The 22,939-nt window shown below is 37.9% G+C and overlaps 1 protein-coding gene across 1 annotated transcript in view; it reads right to left on the reverse strand.

Moving 5' to 3' along the window:
• Positions 1-21,433, reverse strand: part of LOC139689907 (proton-coupled folate transporter-like) — a 37,373-nt gene extending 15,940 nt beyond the window's left edge. The window contains exons 1-5 of the mRNA XM_071587026.1: positions 21,254-21,433; positions 18,480-18,638; positions 14,408-14,697; positions 10,242-10,485; positions 548-827 (exon numbers count right to left, since the gene is read on the reverse strand). Of these exons, the coding sequence (XP_071443127.1) occupies positions 548-827; positions 10,242-10,485; positions 14,408-14,697; positions 18,480-18,638; positions 21,254-21,262 (982 nt within the window). The 5' untranslated portion in view covers positions 21,263-21,433. The remainder of the gene's footprint in view (positions 1-547; positions 828-10,241; positions 10,486-14,407; positions 14,698-18,479; positions 18,639-21,253) is intronic.
• Positions 21,434-22,939: the final 1,506 nt, after the last annotated feature.

Consider the following 22,939-nt stretch of genomic DNA (forward strand, 5'->3'; position numbering starts at 1 on the left):
ATAATATTGCATGTAATGATACTCAGTGGCCTTTCTTTAAGCAAAATGGTATTTCTTCAGTGCAGGCTATCAGCGAAGTATTGAACCTTAAGTGAGAATCTTCAGATTAAATTTGAGAGGAAATATTTTTCTGAAGTCTTTTCTTTTTAGAAATCATAAAACACATCCATCTATGTCTGCATCTTCTATTCTTTCAAGTCATTTAATGCCAAATACCATTTAAATGATCCCTGCAATTACACTCAGTGCCCATGTGCCATTGGTTCTTCCAATTAACAATTTCATCATCATGAGAAACCAGCCATTAGAAGTTTGAACCCTTGGTGAGCAGGTGGAGCGGGAAAAGAGGACTCTTTTCCCCTCCCAAGCTATAACAAATGTTTCATATTTCCGCAATTAAGGCAGCAATGCAGATAATTCAGACAATTCTTCAGTACCAATTACAGCCTTTGCTTACAAAAAGAATATTCACTGTCATTGCCTGCACTGATAAAGTAACAGGAAGCAATTCAAGCACTTAATTTAAGAAACTCCCAATCATGCCTACCTCTTTGGAAAGTGTAGAGTGCCATGGCCAAAAACACGGTTAGCAAGGCAGCACGACGCTTCCCGTTCCTCTTTTTGACGACTGACTTCCATAAATCTATCACATGTTCATAGTCAAATAACATCCAAAGACAGCCTTTTCCAGAGTGAGATACTCGTTTTTTATCCAAATCTGGCCTCTGAGGGGCAGGCTTTCCATATCCTCCACCAGGACTTTCCTCATCTCCATCTCCTAATAGGATGGGGTGATCAGATTTCATTCCTTCCTTATCTTGTTTCACCTAATTAATACAGAATTAAAGCATCAAATAAGGATATAATTGGTTTATAAGGCACATATTCCCATGACATACCAATTAGATATACAGGGTGCGGCAATAAAACTTCCTTTTTGGAAAGCGTTTTGCGTTTGAATAGAGAATATCACGAATGAGGTAGAAGAACTATGTATTGTCAAGGAAAAAATAGAAATATATCAAAAAGAGGAATATTGAAAGCCTCAAGAAAAACAGAGGAACTCTTAATGGGAAAAGGACAAGGAAACCATGGATTACGAATGAGATGATTAGAAAGATTGATGAGAGGAGAAAATGGAAGAATGTAAACACAGAGTTAGGCCAAAGGAAGTGCAAAGAGTTAAATAATAAATAGAGATGGGTAACAAATAAAGCAAAAGAAGCATGGGGGAAGGCCAAGTGTGAGGATATGGAAAGTTTACAGAAGAAGTGTGAAATACAAGAAGGTTAAAACACTATTGGGAAGTTAAAGCAGACGATCTCTGTTAACAGTTACAGATAAGTCAGGTAAAATAATAGTTGAAACAGAAAAGATTCAAGAGAGATGGAAAGGATATATAGAAGAACTGTATGGTAAAGACCTTAGGCCAACAAGCTTACGAGGGTAAAAAGGAACTTAACATTTCCACCAAAAAGATTTAATATTTCACGACCATGGTTTTGATACTGCACATCAGGTGACATACATCAACATTTTTCAACTTACATGGTCTGGCTGGAAGAGGGGAGTAAGGGAGAGGAGAGGGGGTTAGGTTGGGGGAGTAAGGGAGAGGAGAGGGGGTAAGTTGAGTTTAGGTGCAGCAACCTTTCAGTGGTCTAGGGGAGAGGGGGGGAGGGTATGTATTGGAAGGCTACTGGCTCAAATTTGTGGAAGTTTATATTAATTAAATGAAGAACACAAAGTAACACTTCACCGCTCTAAGAAATAGCGGCGGAAAAAACAAACAAACACACTGTGTTCCACATTTGATTAAGGGGGGGGGTTGTTTGTCTACAATGGTTTGACTTTTATTAAGGGACGGTCGATGGTCATTACTGCCTTGGTGGGGGTAGGGTTGGTGCGGAAAGACATTGGAGTCTTTTAAGAATTTTAGGAGGGGGGAACGAGAGAGGTATAATGTTTCATCGACCACCTGAAATCTGTCAGACTGAAGGCATTGCCTTGAAAAATTGAGACGTTAACCAAAGACAAATAAGCAGAGTTTGAACCGCCCCCTCAAGCCATAAAATTCAAAAAGAGGATAATGACTCTCTCTAACCACACTTTCCAGCCCGCTGACTGGAGTCTTCTCCAGAAAGGCCCCAGCTACAGTCCCAACATCTGAGTAACCATTAAGGACCTAAAAAAATCTCTAAGTACATTGTGATTTGCCCTCAGAAATGGGAACGCAGGACCAAAAGAGTTCATTTCAAGGGAAATAGCTAAATGAAGGAATTTCTTAAATTCCATTACTGAGGTAGGCTGATCAGAAGTAATTAAAGCTGCCTCATCCCTAAAAAAGTACATTTCAAAAAATAAGCTCATTGTCAAGAAAGCAGATAAAGGGAATAAAGTTGTGGTATTAGAGAAGGAGTCCTATGTAAAAAAATATGTATTGACTTCATTATGTCTAATAAAATAGTTAGTCTTCCTTGTGATCCCACTGCAGGACACCAGAGAGATGTCAAGACAGCTTTGGTAGGGATGTGAAGTGTTGTTGAAGCCGAGTGATGTTATCAAACTTGTACAAATGAATCCCAAATCGCCCAGATTCTTTGGTCTCCCAAGAATTCACAAAAGTGATATCCCTCTCCAACCAGTGGCATCTAGTGCCTCCGCACCAGCCCACCTACTTGCTCATAAGTTAAACAACCCACTCAGACAGCATGCTCATTTTTCCCAGAATTACGGTACCAAGAGCTCGCGAGTAGGTTGTCAGATATAGTATTACTGCCAAAATGTATTATGGTGTCCTTCGACCTTACCAACATGTTCACATGTATCCCTAGGATGGAAGCCTCTAGCTGAGATAGCCCTCGTAAAGGCCTAAACACCACCTCCTGTGACGAGTGAATTTTGTGATTTAATAGCATTATGTGTGAATCAAAGTAGTTTTGTGTTCAACGGTCAACATTACAGACAATTAGAAGGCCTGGCCATGGGCTCACCTCTCTCTCCCATCCTAGCAGACATTGGTATGGACAATTCAGCAAGACAATTATTTGATTTAAACCATCCCCAACAAAAAATGTGCGTTTTCTTGGTTCCAATATGTTGACGATATCTTCTGTTTTTCGACTGGATCCGCAAGACAATTAGAAAAATTTTTGACTCTGTTCAATTCTTTAGATGTATTCACATAATTCACAAGTGAGTTGAAAACAGACGATTCCTTATATTTCCTGGATTTGACAGTGAAAATAATTAATATAAGGTTCGACTTTTCCAGAAACAAAAAACAGTGTCACTCCGACCAAATTATCCACTCCACATTCAAGCCTCAGCATTCACAGAAATGTGCCGCCCTTCATTCAATGTTGCACAGGGTATGCCACAATATCCAGATGCCATCACACAACAAACAAGAGGAACTCCGTGTTATTAAACAAATGCAGTCAAAAATGGTTACAGGGAAATAATGATTGACAACATGCACAACAAAAAACAAACATGGATAGCCCAGGAATACCACACTTCTTAACTTAACGAGCACCAATGGTGGAGAATTCCATCTAAACTCCACTTACCCCCTCTCCCTTACTCCCCCTACCTTATCCCCTCTCCTCTCCCTTACTCCCCTCTTGGAGCTATATATAGTTCTATACAAGTTGAAAAATGTTGATGCACATTACCTGATGATGACGCGCAGCATCGAAACCATGGCCGTGAAATATTAAATCTTTTTGGTGGAAATGTTAAGTTTCTTTTTTACCCTGATATTGAAGGAATTCCACAAAGTTAAACCTAAAACTGTTATGCCCAACAAGCTTAGACATAGAAGGAGAATATGGCATATATGAGGATAGCTCAGGTCCCGGCATACTCGACAATGAGATAGAAAGGGCATTAAGGAAGATTCAATCGAATAAGGCCATGGGGGCAGACAACATTCATGTGGAATTACTAAAAAGTTTAGGAAAATGTGGGAGGAAGAGTCTACATATACGAGATCTGTTCAAAAAGTATCACGACTTTAGTGTTTTTTCAAAAATTATTTATTTATTCATGAATATCTATTTTCTCCCCTTCAAAGTACTCCCCATTAGATATTATTCACTTGTGCCAACGTTTTTTCCAATCCTCGAAGCACTTCAAAAAATAATTTTTTGTGATCTTGTTCAGCTCCTCCTTTGATGCAGTCTTTCGCTCGTCAATCAAGCGTCGTCCTTTCATGGGCCTATTCAGTTTCGGGAACAAGAAAAAGTCACTGGGGGCCAGATCTGGGGAATACGGTGGCATCATTAGTGTGTTGTTTTTAGCCAAAAGTCGCGCACAAGTAACAATGTGTGAGCAAGGGCGTTGTCATGGTGCAAAAGCTAATTTTTGTCCATCCACAAATCCGGGCATTTGCGGCAGATTGCTTCGTGCAAATTGTGCATAACTTGCAGGCAAATATTCCTTATTTACCGTTATACCCTGTGGCAAGAACTCATGATGCACCACGCCCCTGTTATCAAAGAAAACTGTTAGCAAAACTTTCACATTCGACCGAACTTAGCGCGCTTTTTCTGATTTTTTATTGGGATGATTGGGAATTTGGGAGTTTCCACGTCATAACCATCAACCCATGATTCATCACCAGTTATGACCCTATGGAGCAAATTTGGGTCGTTGCGGACAGAGTCCAACAACTCATTAGGAATGATAATGCGTTGCTGTTTTTGGTCAAAATTGAGCAATTCTGGCACGAATTTCGCGGCGAACCATGTCATGCCCAAATCATTGATAAAAATCGAATGGCACAAGCCGATCGATATGTACAGGTTCTTAGCAACTTGTCTAACGGTGATTCGACAATTGGCCGATACTATTTTCCTCACTTCATCAATGTTTTCGTCTGTTGTTGACGTGCTCGGGAGATCCGGCATGCTCTTCGTCGTTCACTTCTTCTCGGCCCTCGGAGAACATGTTGTACCAAGGATAAACGTTGCTTCGGTCCAAGGTAGCCTCTACATATGCCACAGTCAACATTCAGAATGCATCCTCGCACTTAATTTCGTTTTCCACACAAAATTTGCTACAGATTCTTTAATTCATTTTTTGGAACCGGCAAAAATCGAAGAGAAGCCAAAACACTTCCAAGCAAAACAGCTGTCAACAATTAACGGAACATTCAAAATGGCCGAACTTTTCGGCATAAGTGAGAGACATAAGTACCAACATAATGCCACAAAAAAACGAAAATCAAATAAACGTAACCCGCAAAAATTCAAAATTCGCGATACTTTTGAACAGACCGCGTATGGACTGATTCATTGCATCTATGAGAAAGGAATCTGACCGGAAGAGTTCGTGTGATCGGTGTTCAATCCTATTCAAAAACAGGTAATGGCAACATCATGTGAGGACTACAGAAGAATAAGTTTGATTTCCCAGGTAGCTAAAGTTGTTCTCAGGATTATCAACAAAAGGATGGAGAGCAAGGCAAATGATTACTTTGGGAATGATCAGTTTGGGTGTAGGATGGGGAAAGGTGCGCACAATGCCGTTGCAGTAATGAGATCACTAAATATGAGGGTTATAGAACACAACCAGGAGGTATTTGCCTGTTTCGTAGATTTTGAAAAGGCATTTGATAGAATTGGGAAAAACTAATGAGTATATTACAGAAAATAGGAATAGATTGGGGGACAGGAGGCTAATCCGCAACCTGTACATGTCTCAGACGGCTCAGGTGCGGGTGGGGAACGGGGAGTCCGGATGGGCATTGTTAGGAAGAGGTGTAAGGCAGGGTTGCCCATTATCACCGTTGCTGTTCAACCTGTATGCAGAGGAAATGATCAAAGAGGCATGGGAAGAACTGGAGGTAGGAATGAAAGTGGGCGGGGAATTCATAAAGTCAGTTAGGTTTGCTGATGACCAAGCTTTAGTTTGTCAGTCAGCCAAGGGGTTGCAGACATTGCTGAGTGAATTGGAAATTCAGTGCGACAGGTATGGGATGAGAATCAATATTAATAAAACAAAGGTTATGCAATTTTCCAAAAAGAGAAAGCAAAAGTCAACATTAAAATAGAAGGGCAAAAGCCAGAGCAGGTGGAACAGTTTACATATATCGTAAGTGTTTTGGACCAACAAGGTCAAAGTAGTAGGGATGTAAGGAGAATAATTGCACGAGGCAAATAGGTTTTCACTAGGAGGAGTGAATTGATGACAGATACTGAGTAAGGGTGTTGAGAAAAGGCTCGTCCAAACTTTGACATGGAGGAAAGGTGAAGCTGGAGGATAGGTGTAGATTGGAGGCTTTTGAAATGTGGTTGTGGAGAAGAATGGAGAAGGTGAAATGGGCAAAAAGGAGAACCAACGAGATAAGGCTATGTACGGTGGGCGAGGAGAGGGGTTTGTTGGGAGAAATCATAAGGAGGCAGGAAAAATGGATGAAAAGCATACTGATTGGCAGTGGAATGTTGAAGACTGTAATAGAGGAGAGAAGGTTAGGCAAAGAGGTTAGGGCAGGAACAGTATAGGGATGTTGGATGGAACAAAGGGAGGAAGGAATTTCACAGAGATGAAGAGGGACTTCCAGAGTAGGATGTTGGGTTGCGTTTTGTTAGCAGCTACAAATATTTATTTCGTAGTTATGCTCTTCCAAAATCTACGTTAACCCATAGATTACCTAACAATAACTATGATGATTTTGACAGGACTGCACTATAAGTGCAACTACAGAGATAGAAATACATGATGGGACAGACTCCATGAACGAAATAGATTTCAAGGCACAACCTTTTGGCAGGCCAGCAACCACATTAAAGCTATACTGCTCGTGCAAACATATAGCTCTGGAGGTTAGTACTTAAATCAATATGTAGGTTGGCTAGAAAAACTCAACTCTCTGTCGATGATTACCTAAACTGAAAACAAAGTAGCATTGAATAAAGTTCCTGGATGTTATGGACAAAATTCCTTAGCTTTATACATATCAAGAATTAAGCGCTGCAGTCAGGAATTTATTAATAACTCCATGTAGATGTTACCAAAGTAAGTTATTATTATAATTATAATACGTTTCATGGCTCAACATCTTAAACAGCTGGCCACTTCTAGTAAAACTAATTGCAAACTTAAGACTGAATATGCAAAAAGGAAAAAGCATTACCGTCAAATGCTACAGTCAGCTAAACTTTGTTATAATGACCATAGGATCATTAACTCTGGTAATAAATCTAGAGAAATCTGGAAAATTATTAATACCTCCAGAAACAAACCCAGGAAGCAGTCTAAAATCCAGATTAATGATTCATCAGGAATTATTACATCGGACTTTTCCAAACTTGCCTGTAACTTTGTTGATCACTTTCAACCTTCTATTGCTAAGCAGCGCAACTCTCCTAATTTAGAAGCCATTACTGCTACCCACTCAAAGTCCCTATTTCTCTATCCCCTCTCAAAATCTGAACTAAAAAATATGGTGAAGAATCTAGGCACAAAACGAAGCTCTGGTTTTGATGGAATTTCCAGTTACATTATTAGGCAATCTATCGACTTCATCATGCAGCCTCTTCATTTTCTCTTGAATGAATCTTTCCGATTAGGAGTGTTTCCATCTCCTCTGAAGGTGTCAAAAGTCATTCCACTTTACAAAAACAAGGGCAATAGACATGACATTAACTCCTACCGTTCAATTTCTCTGCTGAACCAATTCAGCAAAATATTTGAGAAGGCATCCTAGGTTAGGTTAATTTCTTACCTAGAGGTTTCCAATCTCCTTTCACCATCTCAGCATGGTTTTAGGGAGCATAAATCTACATCTTCTGCCAACTCTCAGTTAATAACCCAAGACTTTAAACGCTCTGGATAAAAAAATGGAAGTCACTGCAATGGTTTTCGATTTCTCGAAAGCTTTCGATCGTGTTGACCACCAATTACTTCTCAAGAAACTCCAAAGGATGGGTATTCGTGGCATACCTAATGCTTGGATTAAATCCTACCTATTTAATAGACTACAACATGTGGTTGTTTCTAAAAATGGTACATTTTTTGTTTCCCCTAGTAAGGTCCTTAATCGAGGTGTTCCTCAAGGCTCTGTTCTTAGGCCTGTCTTGTTTATTTCTTATATAAATGACCTTGTTGATAGTTTTCAACATATAAACGGAGCTACCCCCTTGTTATATACTGATGACACCAACATTATTCTTGTATTACCTACTTTTGATGAATTTATAGTTAAGTGTGAACAGGTTAGCCACACCTTATTCTCTTGGTGTCATAATAATTTCCTAGATTTGAATATAGAGAAGTCTCACCTAATATATTTTGCAAATAAAAATAAAGCGAGCAAATTACTTTCTATTGAAGTTGATGGAAAGGTGATCCTACAGGTACAAATTACCAAATTTTTGGGTTTCCACATCAATTCTCAAATTTCTTGGGATGAACACATAGTACTTTAACCAGTAAGCTAAGCTCGGCCTGCTTTTTAATAAGGTCCATTAGATCCACAGTTTCAGTGGCTGTTCTCTGTGCACTGTACTATGGTGAATTTTACTCTCACATAGCCTATAGTATCCTTTACTGGGGTTCATCATCTAAGGCCTTGGCTATTTTCAGGGTCCAAAAAAGAGCCATTTGGCTAATGAGTTTAGCAAAACACAATGCCCCTTGCCGTCCCCTGTTTAAAAAATTGGATGTATTGCCAGTGCCATGTATTTATATTTTTCATGTAGTAGTACATACAAAAAGAAATCTACCTGAGTACGTGAATAATTGTGATATCCACAAATATTCTACTAGGCAGAATGAGCATCTGCACGTTTTATATGTGCGTATAAAAAATGCAGGTGCTGGCCCAAATTTTATGGGCCTTCAACTTTATAATAAACTCCCAGCTGAGATTAAGGCCCTAATAAGTGTGGCTGCATTTAAAGTCAATCTACTTAGGTTCTTAAAATTAAAAATGTTTAATTCAATTGCTGAATTTCTTGATAATGCCTGATATGTCTTGTATCCACAAATGTATTTTGTCACTTTCCCCTGATGTGTCTTATATCAAGTGTAACATTTGCAGCTACTTGATTGCTGGACAAATAAAATGTATTATTATTATTAATGTAAATAATTCAAAAACTACATTTAAAAAATTCAAATCGGTCAATCATAGGCAGAAATGTAGCAGAAAATTCAAGGATGAATTAAAATGTACTGCACAGTCATGGAATCACAGGGTTGCCACTTACCTCTGATTTCAAAATGCTCTCACCTTTTCAGGTTTTCTTGACCAAAGATCATGTTTTCCATACCATTACTTATAATTTTAACCAAAATTAAGTAACATGAATGGACTTATTCCAAGTATTGCGGAAATAAATAATCCATAGTTAATTACTACAGTCTCCTTATTGCTATTGAATCAGATAAGCATTATGTAGACACAAACATCTTAACTTTATGTCTAGTAATAACATACCTAAAGTATTCTGCATTAGAGCCACAATGCCTAAACCCAGTAGTATTAGCATGGCATGGCACAGTGTGTTGCCTAGAATCAGAAAGTGCTTTGAGTCCATAAGCTACTTAATGTGAAACCATCTGCCATGGAGAGAGAGTAGTGGCATCCACTTTTTGTTACCCTCCGTGAACTCTCTGGCAATTCTTGATATGGCCAACAAATGCAATTGAAAATAATGATCACATGGAAAAACCCTCGACCAGTGCCACTTTTTAAATCAACCTCAGCCAAATTTATCCCTAGGGTCCTTACAGATGGCTAAACTCATCATTTTCATCTTCATAGAGCTTCGACAATTTTCTTCCTACTACTTCCCTTTTCAGAATTGCATTTGGTGACTTTGAACTGACAGGATGGCTTACCATTGTAATGCAAATATATAACAGCAAATAACCAAATTATTAGGTGAAATCGTAGGGAATAAAATAAACTGAAGCAACATGTAACAAACAGAGTAAAGAGTGCACTAGATGGGCCACATTCCATTGAATGAATTCAAAGCTGAAACAATTACATTCTACAAAGTTTTAGGAATTTGAAACACATCAGAATATTATGAAAAATATCCTGTTACTCTTTCTCAGGGATGAGGAAAAACATTCTATTTAATCAGATTATCAAACTATCTAATTTTTTACAGAAATTATGCAGAAATATACACTCATTACACATGAAGAAAATATATTTAATTGTTGAAAATCCATTGAATGCAGCATTAAATATAAATAAAGTAGGAAAAGTACACTTCACTCACACTCTTTTCTTCTTGCTTTATCCCTTTTCCAGAGGTTTTCCACTCCAAGCAAACAAGAGAATAAATAATAGCAGCCAGGAGAAGTCCAGAATTGACTGCAAATAGAGCTGCAAATGACCTGTTCCAGGCTGAGAAGAGATAGGCACCTAGTGCAACTCCTGTAGGCATTGTGAGTAAGTACACTGCATCTAATATAGCCACACGCCATGTACGATCCTTTGGGGTCGTTATGTCAGCCAGGTAACTAACCCAAGAAGAGACCAAAAATATCATCAACTATATGTATTGCATTTACCAGCAGCAATTTTAATATAAGGAGGAATGGTCAATAACTAGGTCCTTATCAAAGGGCAAAAACATCCAACAGCCGATATTATTTTCATTAAATACCATAGAAAATTTCAAAAATATTTAGCATGAAATCCCATATTTCTTGGGACTTGTGTTTTCTCAGTAACAATCCAATTGAAATTCCTCCTTTCGAATTAATCACACATAATAATAGGTACAGTTGTGATAGGGTATTATTTTGTAAGTCATTTTATTTAATTCCACCCCATTTCATTGATTTCTGGAGCCTACTTTGCCCTTAAGCTCTTCACTACAACAATAAATTCAGTTCTCACATGATCATCCATTATATCTTTCTCTTCAGACATACTGGTTTGCATATCATTATTATCACAAAGGTAACTGCCAAATAACAGTTCAATTCATCTTCAAAAAGAAATTCACCATCAATACTTCTTAAGACCTTTGCCCTTAATTTCCTGCGGCTACCTCGGTCAATTGCTTCAACTTTTTCTTACACATGATTATGTCACACCTCTTTGCATAGGTTCAATGTCAGTTCTTCTCTAGCCTTCCCTATCTATCTTTTGCTTAATTCTTTTTTATAATATTTATTCCTTTCCTTGGTTATTGCCCTTTCTCAATATTCATCCAAAATCATATCGGATGCCAGCAGATATTGACTTAATGTATAAAATAGTATGTATTACAGCCATTAAGAGTCTGACTACAAGCTGGCACACAAATAATATGATTTTTCCATTTATATCACAATTCTCTTGAGCCTAGAGTACACATTATAAATACATAAGGATGTTATGGATAAGAGAATCGAAGGCATCCTAGCAATCAAAAGTACTCGTAATGACTCATTGAAGTTCGTTAGCTGATCATATAAAATTGATTCTTTTTCAAAAATTCATCTGGCACTACATTAAGATATCAGAGAATCAAAGAATCAGAAAGAAGGTAAATTTTAATGCAATCATTTTTTAGATATGAACCACCTCCATCTCTATGCATAAAAAAATATTAGTCTACTGTTAAAGGAAGTCTACTTTAGTGTGGCCATATAACTACATCGCATAGCTTTATCTAATAAGACAACCTGACACCCCAAACTGCATTAAACTATCCTTCAATTCTGCATAAATACTACCACCCTTTATTCTGTCAAACATGCATATAATTTTCCTATGCCTACCTTAATTGCTTAGTCTACCCTTTATCACAATCTTCTACATCCCGTTGCCAATCAAAATAGGGACTTTGAATCCATCTTTCCCGTCTCCTTATGATTTCTCCCAACAATCCTCTCTCTCCCACCATATCCAGCACTTCCTCATTTGTTTTCTTCTCTGTCCATTTCACCTTCTCCATCCTCCTCCACACCCACATTTCAAAAGCCTCCAATCTAAGCCTATCATCCTGCTTCAACGAACATATTTCCCTGCTGTACAAAGCTGTGCTCCAAGTTGAAGTTTTATTGAGCCTTATCTTTACATTCTTACTCAACATCCCTGTCATTATTTCTCTAATTGTGATAACTGAAGGAAATTCTGGAATGAAATTCTTTGTCTCATGTCCTTATTACTATGGCCATTTTGGTCCAAAAACTTTCAAGAAAGGTAAATTGTTCCAATTGCTCTAGGTTATAAACTCCTCCTTTCAGATTTCACTTGGCTGTCCTCTTTCTCAAAAACCTCATAATCTTTGTTTTTTTGCATTTATTATCACCCTGTGCCTATCACACTGAATTTCCAATGTGCTCAGCAATGCTTGGCCGACTGCCAAACTAAAGATTTATAATACACAATCCTGATTTTATGAATTCCCGGCCCACTTTCAATCCTACCTCCAGTTCTTCTCATGCCTCTTTAACCATTTCCTCTACATACAGGTTGAACAGCAACGGTGATAATGGGCAACCCTGTCTTATCCCTCTTCCTAGCACTGCCCATCCGGACGCCCCATCCACCCTTCACACCTCTACCTTCTGAGACATGCACAGGTTGCAGATAAGCTACCTATCCCTTCAGTCTACTCCTATTTTCTTCAACACATTCATTAATTCTACCCAGCTAAATCTACCAAATGCCTTCTCCAAATCTACAAAATAAAAGAAAAGATCCTGATTGTATTCCATAAGTACCTAATTACTTTGATGACATTGCACATCTCCCTCCCCTTTCTGAACTCAAACTTATCATCTAAAAAGTAACCATCTACCCTCCTCTCCATCCTTTCACCAATGATCATTAGTATACTTAAGCTGCGTATAAAATTAAATATTATCCTAATACATGCTGCAAATTAACCCGTAAAAACTCTTCCTTCCACATTTTCCAAGACACTTGAGTAGTTCTGCAGGGATATTGTCCATCCCAACAATCTTATTTATTTTAATCCCCTAAAGCACTTACTACCTCGCAATCAAGTATGCCTGGACCTAAGCTATTCCCAATTATGTTGTATTCTCTATATCTACAATTGCTGGCATAATATCCTTACCATATACATCCTCTATGTACTCTTCCCATTTATCCTGATTTTTTACTGGCTGAATTAATAATTTCTCTCCCCTATGTTTGATATGGTGCAAGGATTTTTCCTCTTTACTTCCTAAATAGTGCTTTCACCTTATTGTACAGCATACCTTTCCACCCATCCTCTGTACACTCTGCATATACTCACACACTATCTTCCAACATACTTCTTTTGCCCTATTAGTTTCCCACCTCAGTTTTTTATTTACTTCCTTGCACTTCATCCTACCAAAGTTTATGTTTCCATTTTTCCACTGCCTTCTCTCATCTATCTTCCTAATCATCTCTACTGTAATCCATGGTTTCCTTATAATTTTCATATTTACTGTTTCCATATTTACTGTGTGATTTGCAGCTTCAGATATCGTTTTCTGACATGTTCCCATTTTTACTTCCATTGTATGTCTCTCAGTTCGCGCCCATATTTTTCTCTTCTCCGTACTATCACTCTAACATTTTGTCCAGGTTAATGCTTCCACTCCTATTTCTTCAACGTTCTTCCATATTTTATTCTCTTCAATTTGACTGTACATTTCGTTAATGTAAAATTACGATCTGAATCTACATCCATTCCTGGGAAATTTTCTGGGAAAATACAAAATTGTTTAAAAATTATGCCAAGAATGACATTAAGCAAGCAGAGTTTTTACAGCCAAATTTGATTAAGCATTAGTATACATTAGATACATTTACTACAGGTTTGAATAGGCATACGGAATCAAGGTTTAGATGATGGTACCCCCCATTGTAAATAGAAAAAAAATTAAATGATGCATCCTAATTAGGAACAATTATTCCTGTTTTTGTCTTAGCTCTATAAACAGAGAATATAATCACATTTATAAAGAGGCATAAATAAATCAACGACAATGAAAACAAATGATCCACATCAGTGCAAATGAATGGCACCAGAAAATGACAAGATGATCAATATTACTAGGTGCACAGAGGTCTCGAGAAGACATCAACATTATTAACATCTAGGTCAGTTGGGGTATATTGCATGAAAGATGTAAACTTGAGAATCTTCATTCCCTCACAATGTGTACCCGAGTTTGAGTGAAGATTACACGGCATTGAAAACCTCCACAAAATTCCAGAAATAATAGTATCCACATATTGAATGTCCTACTGCCCTTCTTGTATATCTTTTAAGTAAATTCCTCTAGAACCTTTTTCTTTACAAAGGCCCCCACCGAGGTTAAGCTTCTCCACTCCTACCTACATTTTTAAGACCAACTTTACAAAAAACCATACCTGATGGAAAACTCAATAAGAATTTATACATATATTTTCTACATATTTTAGAACAAGATAGGAGAATCTCACCTAAAGCAACCAAGGAAAATGGCAACATCAGCACCAGTGATGGAGGAAGGCAAAGTTGCGGAATATATAATGGTGTAGAGGGGCCAATCAGCTCCCCCAATCCATTGGGATGAATTGACAACAACCATCACAGAATAATAAAGCTTGCCGATGAGTCCTAGGAGCAGGGGAGCTTTCCTTCCAACCGCATCACTCCATGAACCCAGAACTAAAGCTAGCAACACAGTGGCAACATTTGCAGCAATATTGTTGTACTGATGAAATTCTGACACTAGTGATTGTACGGTGACCTATAATTGGCAACAAAAAATAACCATTACTATTCATGGAGAATATCACATACTTTAAATGAACAAAACACTTGTAAATAAACTCTAAAAAGGTATTCAAATGCGTCAACTTCAAAGGGTAAAAGTCATCCGTCTTGACCAGGACACCAGTCAAGGCGAGTGATTTCAACATATTTCTTTGAATAAAAAGAGTGTAAAAAAGTTTAAAATGTCAGTTGAAGGAAAATAAAATCATATTAATGAGTCATTGCAATCTTTGTGATCACTGTTGTTTAGCTGATTTAAACATGCCAAATATTTCATGATATTGATAACCACAACACTCAACCCAAAGGTTTGCTTGAAAGGTAAGGGCAGAGCTCACCTCATAATAAATCCAATAGCCTGTGAAATTCATACATTGGGGAAGGAGGAAAGTTTCTTTCCCTGCGCTGTTAGTAATTTACCAGGAAGATGTGGTAATTGAAAAACCACACAGCTCAGGTGAAGCTGAGAGTGTCCAGTGGCATCACCCAGAATCAAAACCAGGCCATATGGTCAGTGGCCTAGCTCTCTACCCACTGAACTATTGCATGCCACCCCCCATCGTACTAACATGGTAGCTAATATATTTTACGCCATGCCATACATTACTCACCTGTACCAAAAGGTGACCTCAAAATGTATTACTGTATGGAAATGGAGGGACAAAAAGTGACTATTACCAAGAATGGAAAGACAAAGTGCATAAGGGCATTTTCATCTTACAATAATTCTTTATCATAAAGGAGTATATTGATGCTATTTTTAGGAGGGATGTAACCATATTACAGGACAAATAAACATCAGTGGTTAGATTTATTGAAATATTTCCTGAATTTAAATTTGAAATACCTACATATATGATTTCTCCCTAATGAAAGTCCATGAATTACTTCTCAGCTAAAAATCAGTGAGAAACCAATATTCACGGCTTCTTCCATAAACAAGCTTACTTCGAAAATAAGAAGGGACATTTATTATTGATAACAATAAATATTAATGATTGGCTTAATGAATTTCAAATTTCATCACCTCATAATTTGATGGTAATTTTTCATGAAAAAGATACATGAAATACATTAACACAAAACCCATGTGTCCAACAAAAATAAAAAAGCACATATACAAAGCTGAACCGACAAACTTGGTTATTATTCAGGTATACATGCCACCGAGCAACCATAGGGAGGAAGAGGTTGATAGGATATATGATCAATTAGAGGACATAATTGTTTCTGTTCCTGCAGGGAAATATTTGATAGTGATGGGAGATTGGAATGCGACAGACAGATTGCGACATTTCCGAAGGAAAAGATGGTGATGAGGTGAGGGACTATGGTTTAGGCATGAAGAATGACCACGGGGAGAAAGCAGTTGAGTTCTGGGCATAAAAGAAAGCAAAAGAAGCATGGTAGAAAACACAGTGCTAGGATATGGAAAGTTTGCAGAGGAAGGGTGAAATTGATGCACTATACAGCAAAGTCAAATCTTCATCGGGAAGTAAGAAGGGAAGATCTATGCTAACAGTTGAGATAAGGCGGGTAAGATAATAGTTGACGCTGGAAAGATCCAAGAGAGATGGAAAGAATATATAGCAGAACTGTATAGTAAAGAACTTAGACCAACAAAGTTAGATATAGAAAAGGAACATGACGTAGAGGAAGATAGCTTAGGTCCAGGCAAATTCGACGATGAGATAGAAAGGGCATTAAGAGAGATAAAACTAAATAAGGCCGTGGGGGTAGATTATATTCCTGCGGAACTACTGAAATGTTTAGGAAAAGGTGGGAGGAAGAGGCTCTATGGACTGATTCGTAGTATCTATGAGTAAGGAATCTGCCTGGAAGACTTTGTAAGATCAGTGTTAGTCCCTATTCCAAAAAATGTAAGAGCTACATCATGTGAGGACTACAGGACAATAAGTTTGATATCCCACGCAGCTAAAGTTGTTCTCAGGATCATAAACAAAAGGATATAGAGTAGGGCAAATGATAACTTAGGGGAGGTTCAGTTTGAGTTTAGGAAGGGGAGAGGTACGCGTGATGGCATTGCATTAATGAGATTATTAATCGAGAGGAATATAGAATACAACCAGGAGGTATAAGCCTGCTTCGTTGGTGTCGCGAAAGCGTTTGATAGAGTCTTTTGGGAAAACTAATGAGTACATTGAAGAAGATAGGAATAGTTTGGAGGGACAGGAGGCTAATCCGTGTCTCAGACTGTTCAGGTGCGAGTGGGGAACAGGGAATCCAGATGGGCAGTACTAGGGAGAGGTGTAAGGCAGGGTTGCCCATTATCACCGTTGCTGTTCAATGTCTATGTGGAGGAAATGATTAAAGAGGCATGGAAGGATCTGGAGGTAGGAATGAAAGTCGGAGGGGAATTCATAAAATCAAGTTGGTTAGTCAGTCAAGGGGTTGCAAGGGTTAATAGAGTAGGTGGAAGTTCACATATCTCGGAAGTGTCTAGGACCAACACAGTCAAAGTAGTAGGGACGTAAAGGAGAAGTATTGCGCTAGATAAAGAGACTTTTACAAGGAAGAGGGATTAGATGAGTGAGACGTTGAATAAGGATATTAAGAAAAGACTCGTAAAAACGTTGATATGCAGCGTAGCTATGTACGGTGCGGAAACATGGTCGTTGAAGCAGGAGGATGGACGCAGATTGGAGGCTTTTGAAATGTGGGTGTGGAGAAGAATGGAGAAGGTGAAATGGACAGAGAAGAAAACAAATGAGGAAGTACTTGGTATGGTGGGCAAAGAGAGGGGTTTGTTGGGAGCAATCCTATGGAGGCAGGAAAAGTGGATGAAGGGGGTGTTGACCGGCAGTGGGATGTTGAAGACTGTGATAAAGAGTAGGATGTTGGGCAAAAGAGGAAAGGGAAGGAACAGGATAGGGATGTTGGACGGGATGAAGGGAGGAAGAAAGTACTCAGAGATGAAGAGGGTCCTGATATAGAGTAGGATGATGGATTTTGTGTGGCTTTTGAAATGTGGGTGTGGAGAAGAATGGAGAAGGTGAAATGGACAGAGAAGAAAACAAATGAGGAAGTACTTGGCATGGTGGGTGAAGAGAAGGGAGTGTTAGGAGAAACCCTAAGGGAGCAGGAAAAATGGATGAAGGGCATATTGATTGACAGTGGGAGGAAGGAAGAACCCAGAGATGAAGAGGGACCTGATGTAGAGTAGGTTGCTGGATTTTTGTTTTGTTAGGAGTCACAAAATACTTATTTGGTAGTTGTGTCCATCCAAAAACCTACCTTAACCAGTAGATTACCATATAATAATATACAGAATGAAGATTTGCTGGCACGTTAGGTAAGCATTTATTGAACCATAACTGAGTAAAAGGTAGTAAAGATGTGTATTGACTTTTCCTCATTTATTTAATCTATAAATAGACTTTTTGGCCTTCACATTGGATTTGTTAATGTGGAAATAGCAACAAGGCAAATTCAAACACTCAAGCCCTAAATAGAGGAAAATCCACATGGGCGACGATTGAACCATTGACCTCTGAGCTGGCGTGAAGAGTCACCCCCACTGCTACCGGAAGTTAGGTTTTCATTTGAACAAACACTATGATATTTAGATATTTATTTACGAGAATGATTAAATATTAAAATAAATTAATTTCCATTAACTTCATTTTCCTTCAATTTCTACAATAAGGTTTAATTTCTGTTCGTCCAAAGGAAATAAATATGCATACATATAAAGGTCCCATCTAACTTTTGAAAAATAAGTATTAAAAACTTTACCATCTGTTTTTCGTATTGCTTTTCTTGCAGGTGTGAGCAAATATTAGCAGAGATTTTGAAGTCAATTCTACATGCTTTGTCCACAAATAGAGCTTGTTCAACCACTTGTGTTACGCTAAAAGCAAACATATAAAGGAACATAACTGGTTCCACAGTAACCTGAAATAAATTTACATAGAAAATTAATTTAAAAAACCAGGTAAGAAAATCAGGTAAGTTTGCTTAAATGACCTCCTTGTTCAGAAAATTCATGTAGATATCACATACGACAATATAACCTATCACCTATTAGGACAGTAGATTTTCCACTTTATCATTAATAACTTTTTGCTTGTTATTCTGTGAAGTTACAACTCAAGTGGATCCTTACGTCTCACCATTTTCTATTTCACCAAACCATCGGATTGCCTGGCAAATAACTTTACCAATGTATTTTGTTCAGACTACAACTTTTAGATGTCTCTAAAAATATGGATCTTAATATTATTCCGCCAATACCTATAAAAAGTGTTTGCATTTGTAACTGCACCTTCCGTATACTTAAATAATACATCTATGGACAGTGGTGTCACATCTGTCTAAAAATCCTCGTTTTCAATTCGTCTCTATAAGTGGAGATAAATATGATGAATGTAATATCACCTCATTGCAATTCAGTCTATTTGACCTAACTTCTCGAAGTACTTTTCATGGATAAGTGAACTTTTCTAATAAAATAGTTGTAGACAATGAACAGCAATGCTTTAGAAATAGGAAACCCATTGTAAAAACCTCTCACTTTTTCAACATCACCTCAATTCATCTTTGTGACACCTCTTTTAGATGAAGAGGTACTCTTCATTGTGATTTTTCCGCAGCCTTTTGTGAGTTGAATCCTTCTTAATTTCCCTATTGAAATTGAAATTTGCCTGGTTTTCAATATCTTGGTAGTTTCAAACATTGTTTGGAACTGAATGAAATGAATATAATGACATTAAAGGGGTCTCAAGGGCTTCCCCTTTTATTAAAATACTATAACTTTGGGAATATTTTCTTACAATCATATTCAAATAATAATTTTCAATATCCATACTAAAAAGAAAGACTCATACTTTTACACAGATTTTATTATACGGTACAACGCGTTTCACCGACTTGCGGCATCATCCGGTACAAATTTGCAAAACAGACAGAGCAAGAATATATACCCTCAGGACAGAGTGGGGGTGGGGAGGGTTGGAAGGATTTGAGAGGGGTGGGGGCTTGCAGGTGCGTTGATGGATTGTTTTGACCATTTCCAGGCTGGTTTCTCGGAAAGGAGTGGGGAGGGGTATGGGAACAATTGCTCATTAAAAAGTGTCGTGTTGGGGTTCACCAAGTGCCTTCTAATCTCTAATTGCTCGAGAGCGTCCATTTTTAATCCTTTTGGGAGTGTGTGTAATATCTCTGGGACAAAGTCACTGCTGTGGTCGAATTCTAGTAAATGCTTGGCGAAGAGAGAGTTGTTATTCTGATTTTTGTGACACCTTGCGTGTTCCTTGACTCGTAACTTGATATTCCTGCCGGTCTGACCGACATAAACGCTGTTGCAATCCTCGCATTTCAGTTTATAAATGCCTGATTTGAGAAGGCTATCCTGGGTGTCTTTTCCATTGGCTAGAAGTTTGGAGAGGGTTATGGGTGGGTAGAAGGCTGCTTTGACTGAGGTGGGTAGGCAGTTGGAAATCCTATATGAAAGATCTCCCAGAAATGGGATCAAGCACCACTTAAAATCTTTAGATACTGCAGGCTGTGATACGAAAATGCTTTTTATGGCCATTGCTTTTTGTCTTTTCCGTAGTAATGTGTCAACTAGTTTGGGGTTGAAACCATTGTTGGTAGCTATATTAGTGATATTCACGAGTTCAATTTTGAAGTTTTTGGGGGAAAGGGAGATGTGTAGGAGGCGGTGGATCATGGAGTGGAGGGCTGCATGTTTGTGAGAAAATTGGTGTGCGGAATCATTAGAAATTATGTGGTCTTCCCATACCCCTTCCCACTCCTCTCAGAAAAACTAGCCTGGAAATAGTCAAAACAATCCATAAACGCACCTGCGAGCCCCCACCCCTCTCAAATCCTTCCAACCCTCCCCGCCCCCACTCTGTCCTGGGGGTATATATTCTTGCTCTGTCTGTTTTACAAATTTGTACCTGATGATGCCGCAAGTCGGTGAAATGCGTTGTACTGTATAATAAAATCTGTGGAAAAGTACGAGTCTTCCCTTTTAGTATGGATATTAAATACTTCCACGAATTGAAGCCTGAAACAATAGAATATAATAATTTTCAACACTTAAGTTTTAATTTCAAATTGAATACAGCAGATACAACACTAGGGAAGCATACAGGTGCTTAGTTATAGATTAGATGAATCAAAATCGAAATGTATCCAACAAATTGTCCCCAAAAAGGCTAATTTTTAAAATAAGGAAGTTTTTTGTCTTCAACTTCACAAAACAACATACCTTCAAATTTTGAATCACAAAGCCTTGTGCATCAATTTCAGTCAAAACGCATGTACTTTGGAGCATGTATTGTGATGTGTGAACTCCATTTGAGGAGATTCATTTCATTATAAACAAATTTCGGGGAAAACAAATTGAAGTGTGTTAATGTTAAGTGGTTGGTGTTCAACAAACAGAAATAGCATTTAATATGATTACTAAAACACTGCCTTTCTACAATATTACTGTATAAAAAATTTTATTGCTAAAGCTACATAAGAAGAATGAAATATGCTGCACGTTTAAAACTCACCTCAAACATATTTGGAAGGATTTTTGAAATGACCAATTGACCCAGTCGCGGTTTGCACTAACTACTGCATTGTGGGTTATCTTTGGCGCGAATATCAATGCTTTCGATTAATTATTAAAATTTGCTTTCGAGACTAAGTGTGTATTGGTTATTTTGCCACTGAAAAGTTATACGACTTGATTCGTGGAGTGGCCTCGCACGAGTTGGCGACCGATCAGATTAGCATGGTTCAGGTCTCAATTGGTAGAGGAAATAAACTTGTTTCGTAATTACTATTAGTACTACTTTGGTCGATTACGTGACATCTCTGAAGAAGTTACCAATTATTTTTTTAAAGAATTAAATCGGCCTTTAAGATTTTTAAGAATGTTGACTATTGTAATCGTCGACGGATAATTATCCCTCCGACCACTAAACTTTCGCGCGCCAAGAGGTCACGTGATTTAGCATGAGGACGCTCTAACTCACGAGAGGTTCACGTGTCGTAAGGTAAACAAGGCCAAGGGTTAAGATGAAAACCTGTTAAACCGCCTAAAACTCGTTCTTTGATCAGGGAAACGTAGGTATGTGGTGTTCCTACGAAAAGCTCCGAATTGTGGAAAAATTGAGAACTGTGTGACACGATGTTGGCTTGGATTATTTGTAACGTTGCTTTAAGGTGGGGTTAACCGACCTACCACAAAAATTTCCTAAAAGATGTGACAAAGTCCTGTTATCAGTTATTGTTAATCAATTGATACAATCGTGAATATAATAAATAAGAAGTGCTTGCTATGTTTGTTATTGCGTGAGTGGGTATTTTACTTAACTTAAACTTTTCACCTGTTTTAAGGTTGTTAGCATATTTGACATTCCGTATCGAACATTTGCAGTTCTCTCTTTCTTCTGTGTATCAATATTTTTTTCTTCTGGCTCCTGGAGCAAAAGTAGATTAATAAATGTAGTAGATTTTCTTGTTCCTGAAATCATTTAATCGTATTGTTTGTTGTGCACATTAATATATGTGGCGTAAACGGTGCGAAAATGCATGCATCCGGTTTGGCATGAGTTAATAAAATGTTAGTTTTAAACATATAAACGAAGTAACTAGAAAGAAAACGACTCAAACCTCATTACCTCCATGTTTCCACTCTGTTCATTTTCCTCTAATGTGAACCTCTGGCAAACAATATGCCGTAGAGATAGTACTATCTTCTACGAAGACAATGCCTCAAGGTCTGTTAAGATGCCTATCAAATGGTAAACCTCTCCAGTGATTGCTTACAGATGTTAGTCATGGCGAAAAGTTATATGTTGATTAACAGGCTCGTTAATCACTCAAAGATTCATGACAATGATTTTGTAATTTCCTTAGCTGCATTTAACTAAATTACAAATTTTAATGACGTAAATTAGTACTCACCTTATGCATTCCTAAATGTATTTTGAAAACAATTAAGCAGTTTGGCGTACGTAGAGTGGAGTTATTAAGTGCTGACGAGCTTCCTCAGTTCCAATGTCAGGAATAGTGGCGAAACACTTATAACGTTATTTTTCATTACATGGTATATCTTAATGTCATTGGTAGGATACAGCAGTTGTCACATTGTAGTATTTCATTAGCAGATATCGTCAATGTATCATTGGAGGCACAATTATTCTCAAACTGGCTCTAGTGATTCCAGTACAAAAGAGAATAGGCTCCTA

Source organism: Hetaerina americana, unplaced genomic scaffold (genome assembly GCF_022747635.1).
Source record: "Hetaerina americana unplaced genomic scaffold, ioHetAmer1.1.p SCAF_29, whole genome shotgun sequence".
NCBI classification, from domain to species: domain Eukaryota; kingdom Metazoa; phylum Arthropoda; class Insecta; order Odonata; family Calopterygidae; genus Hetaerina; species Hetaerina americana.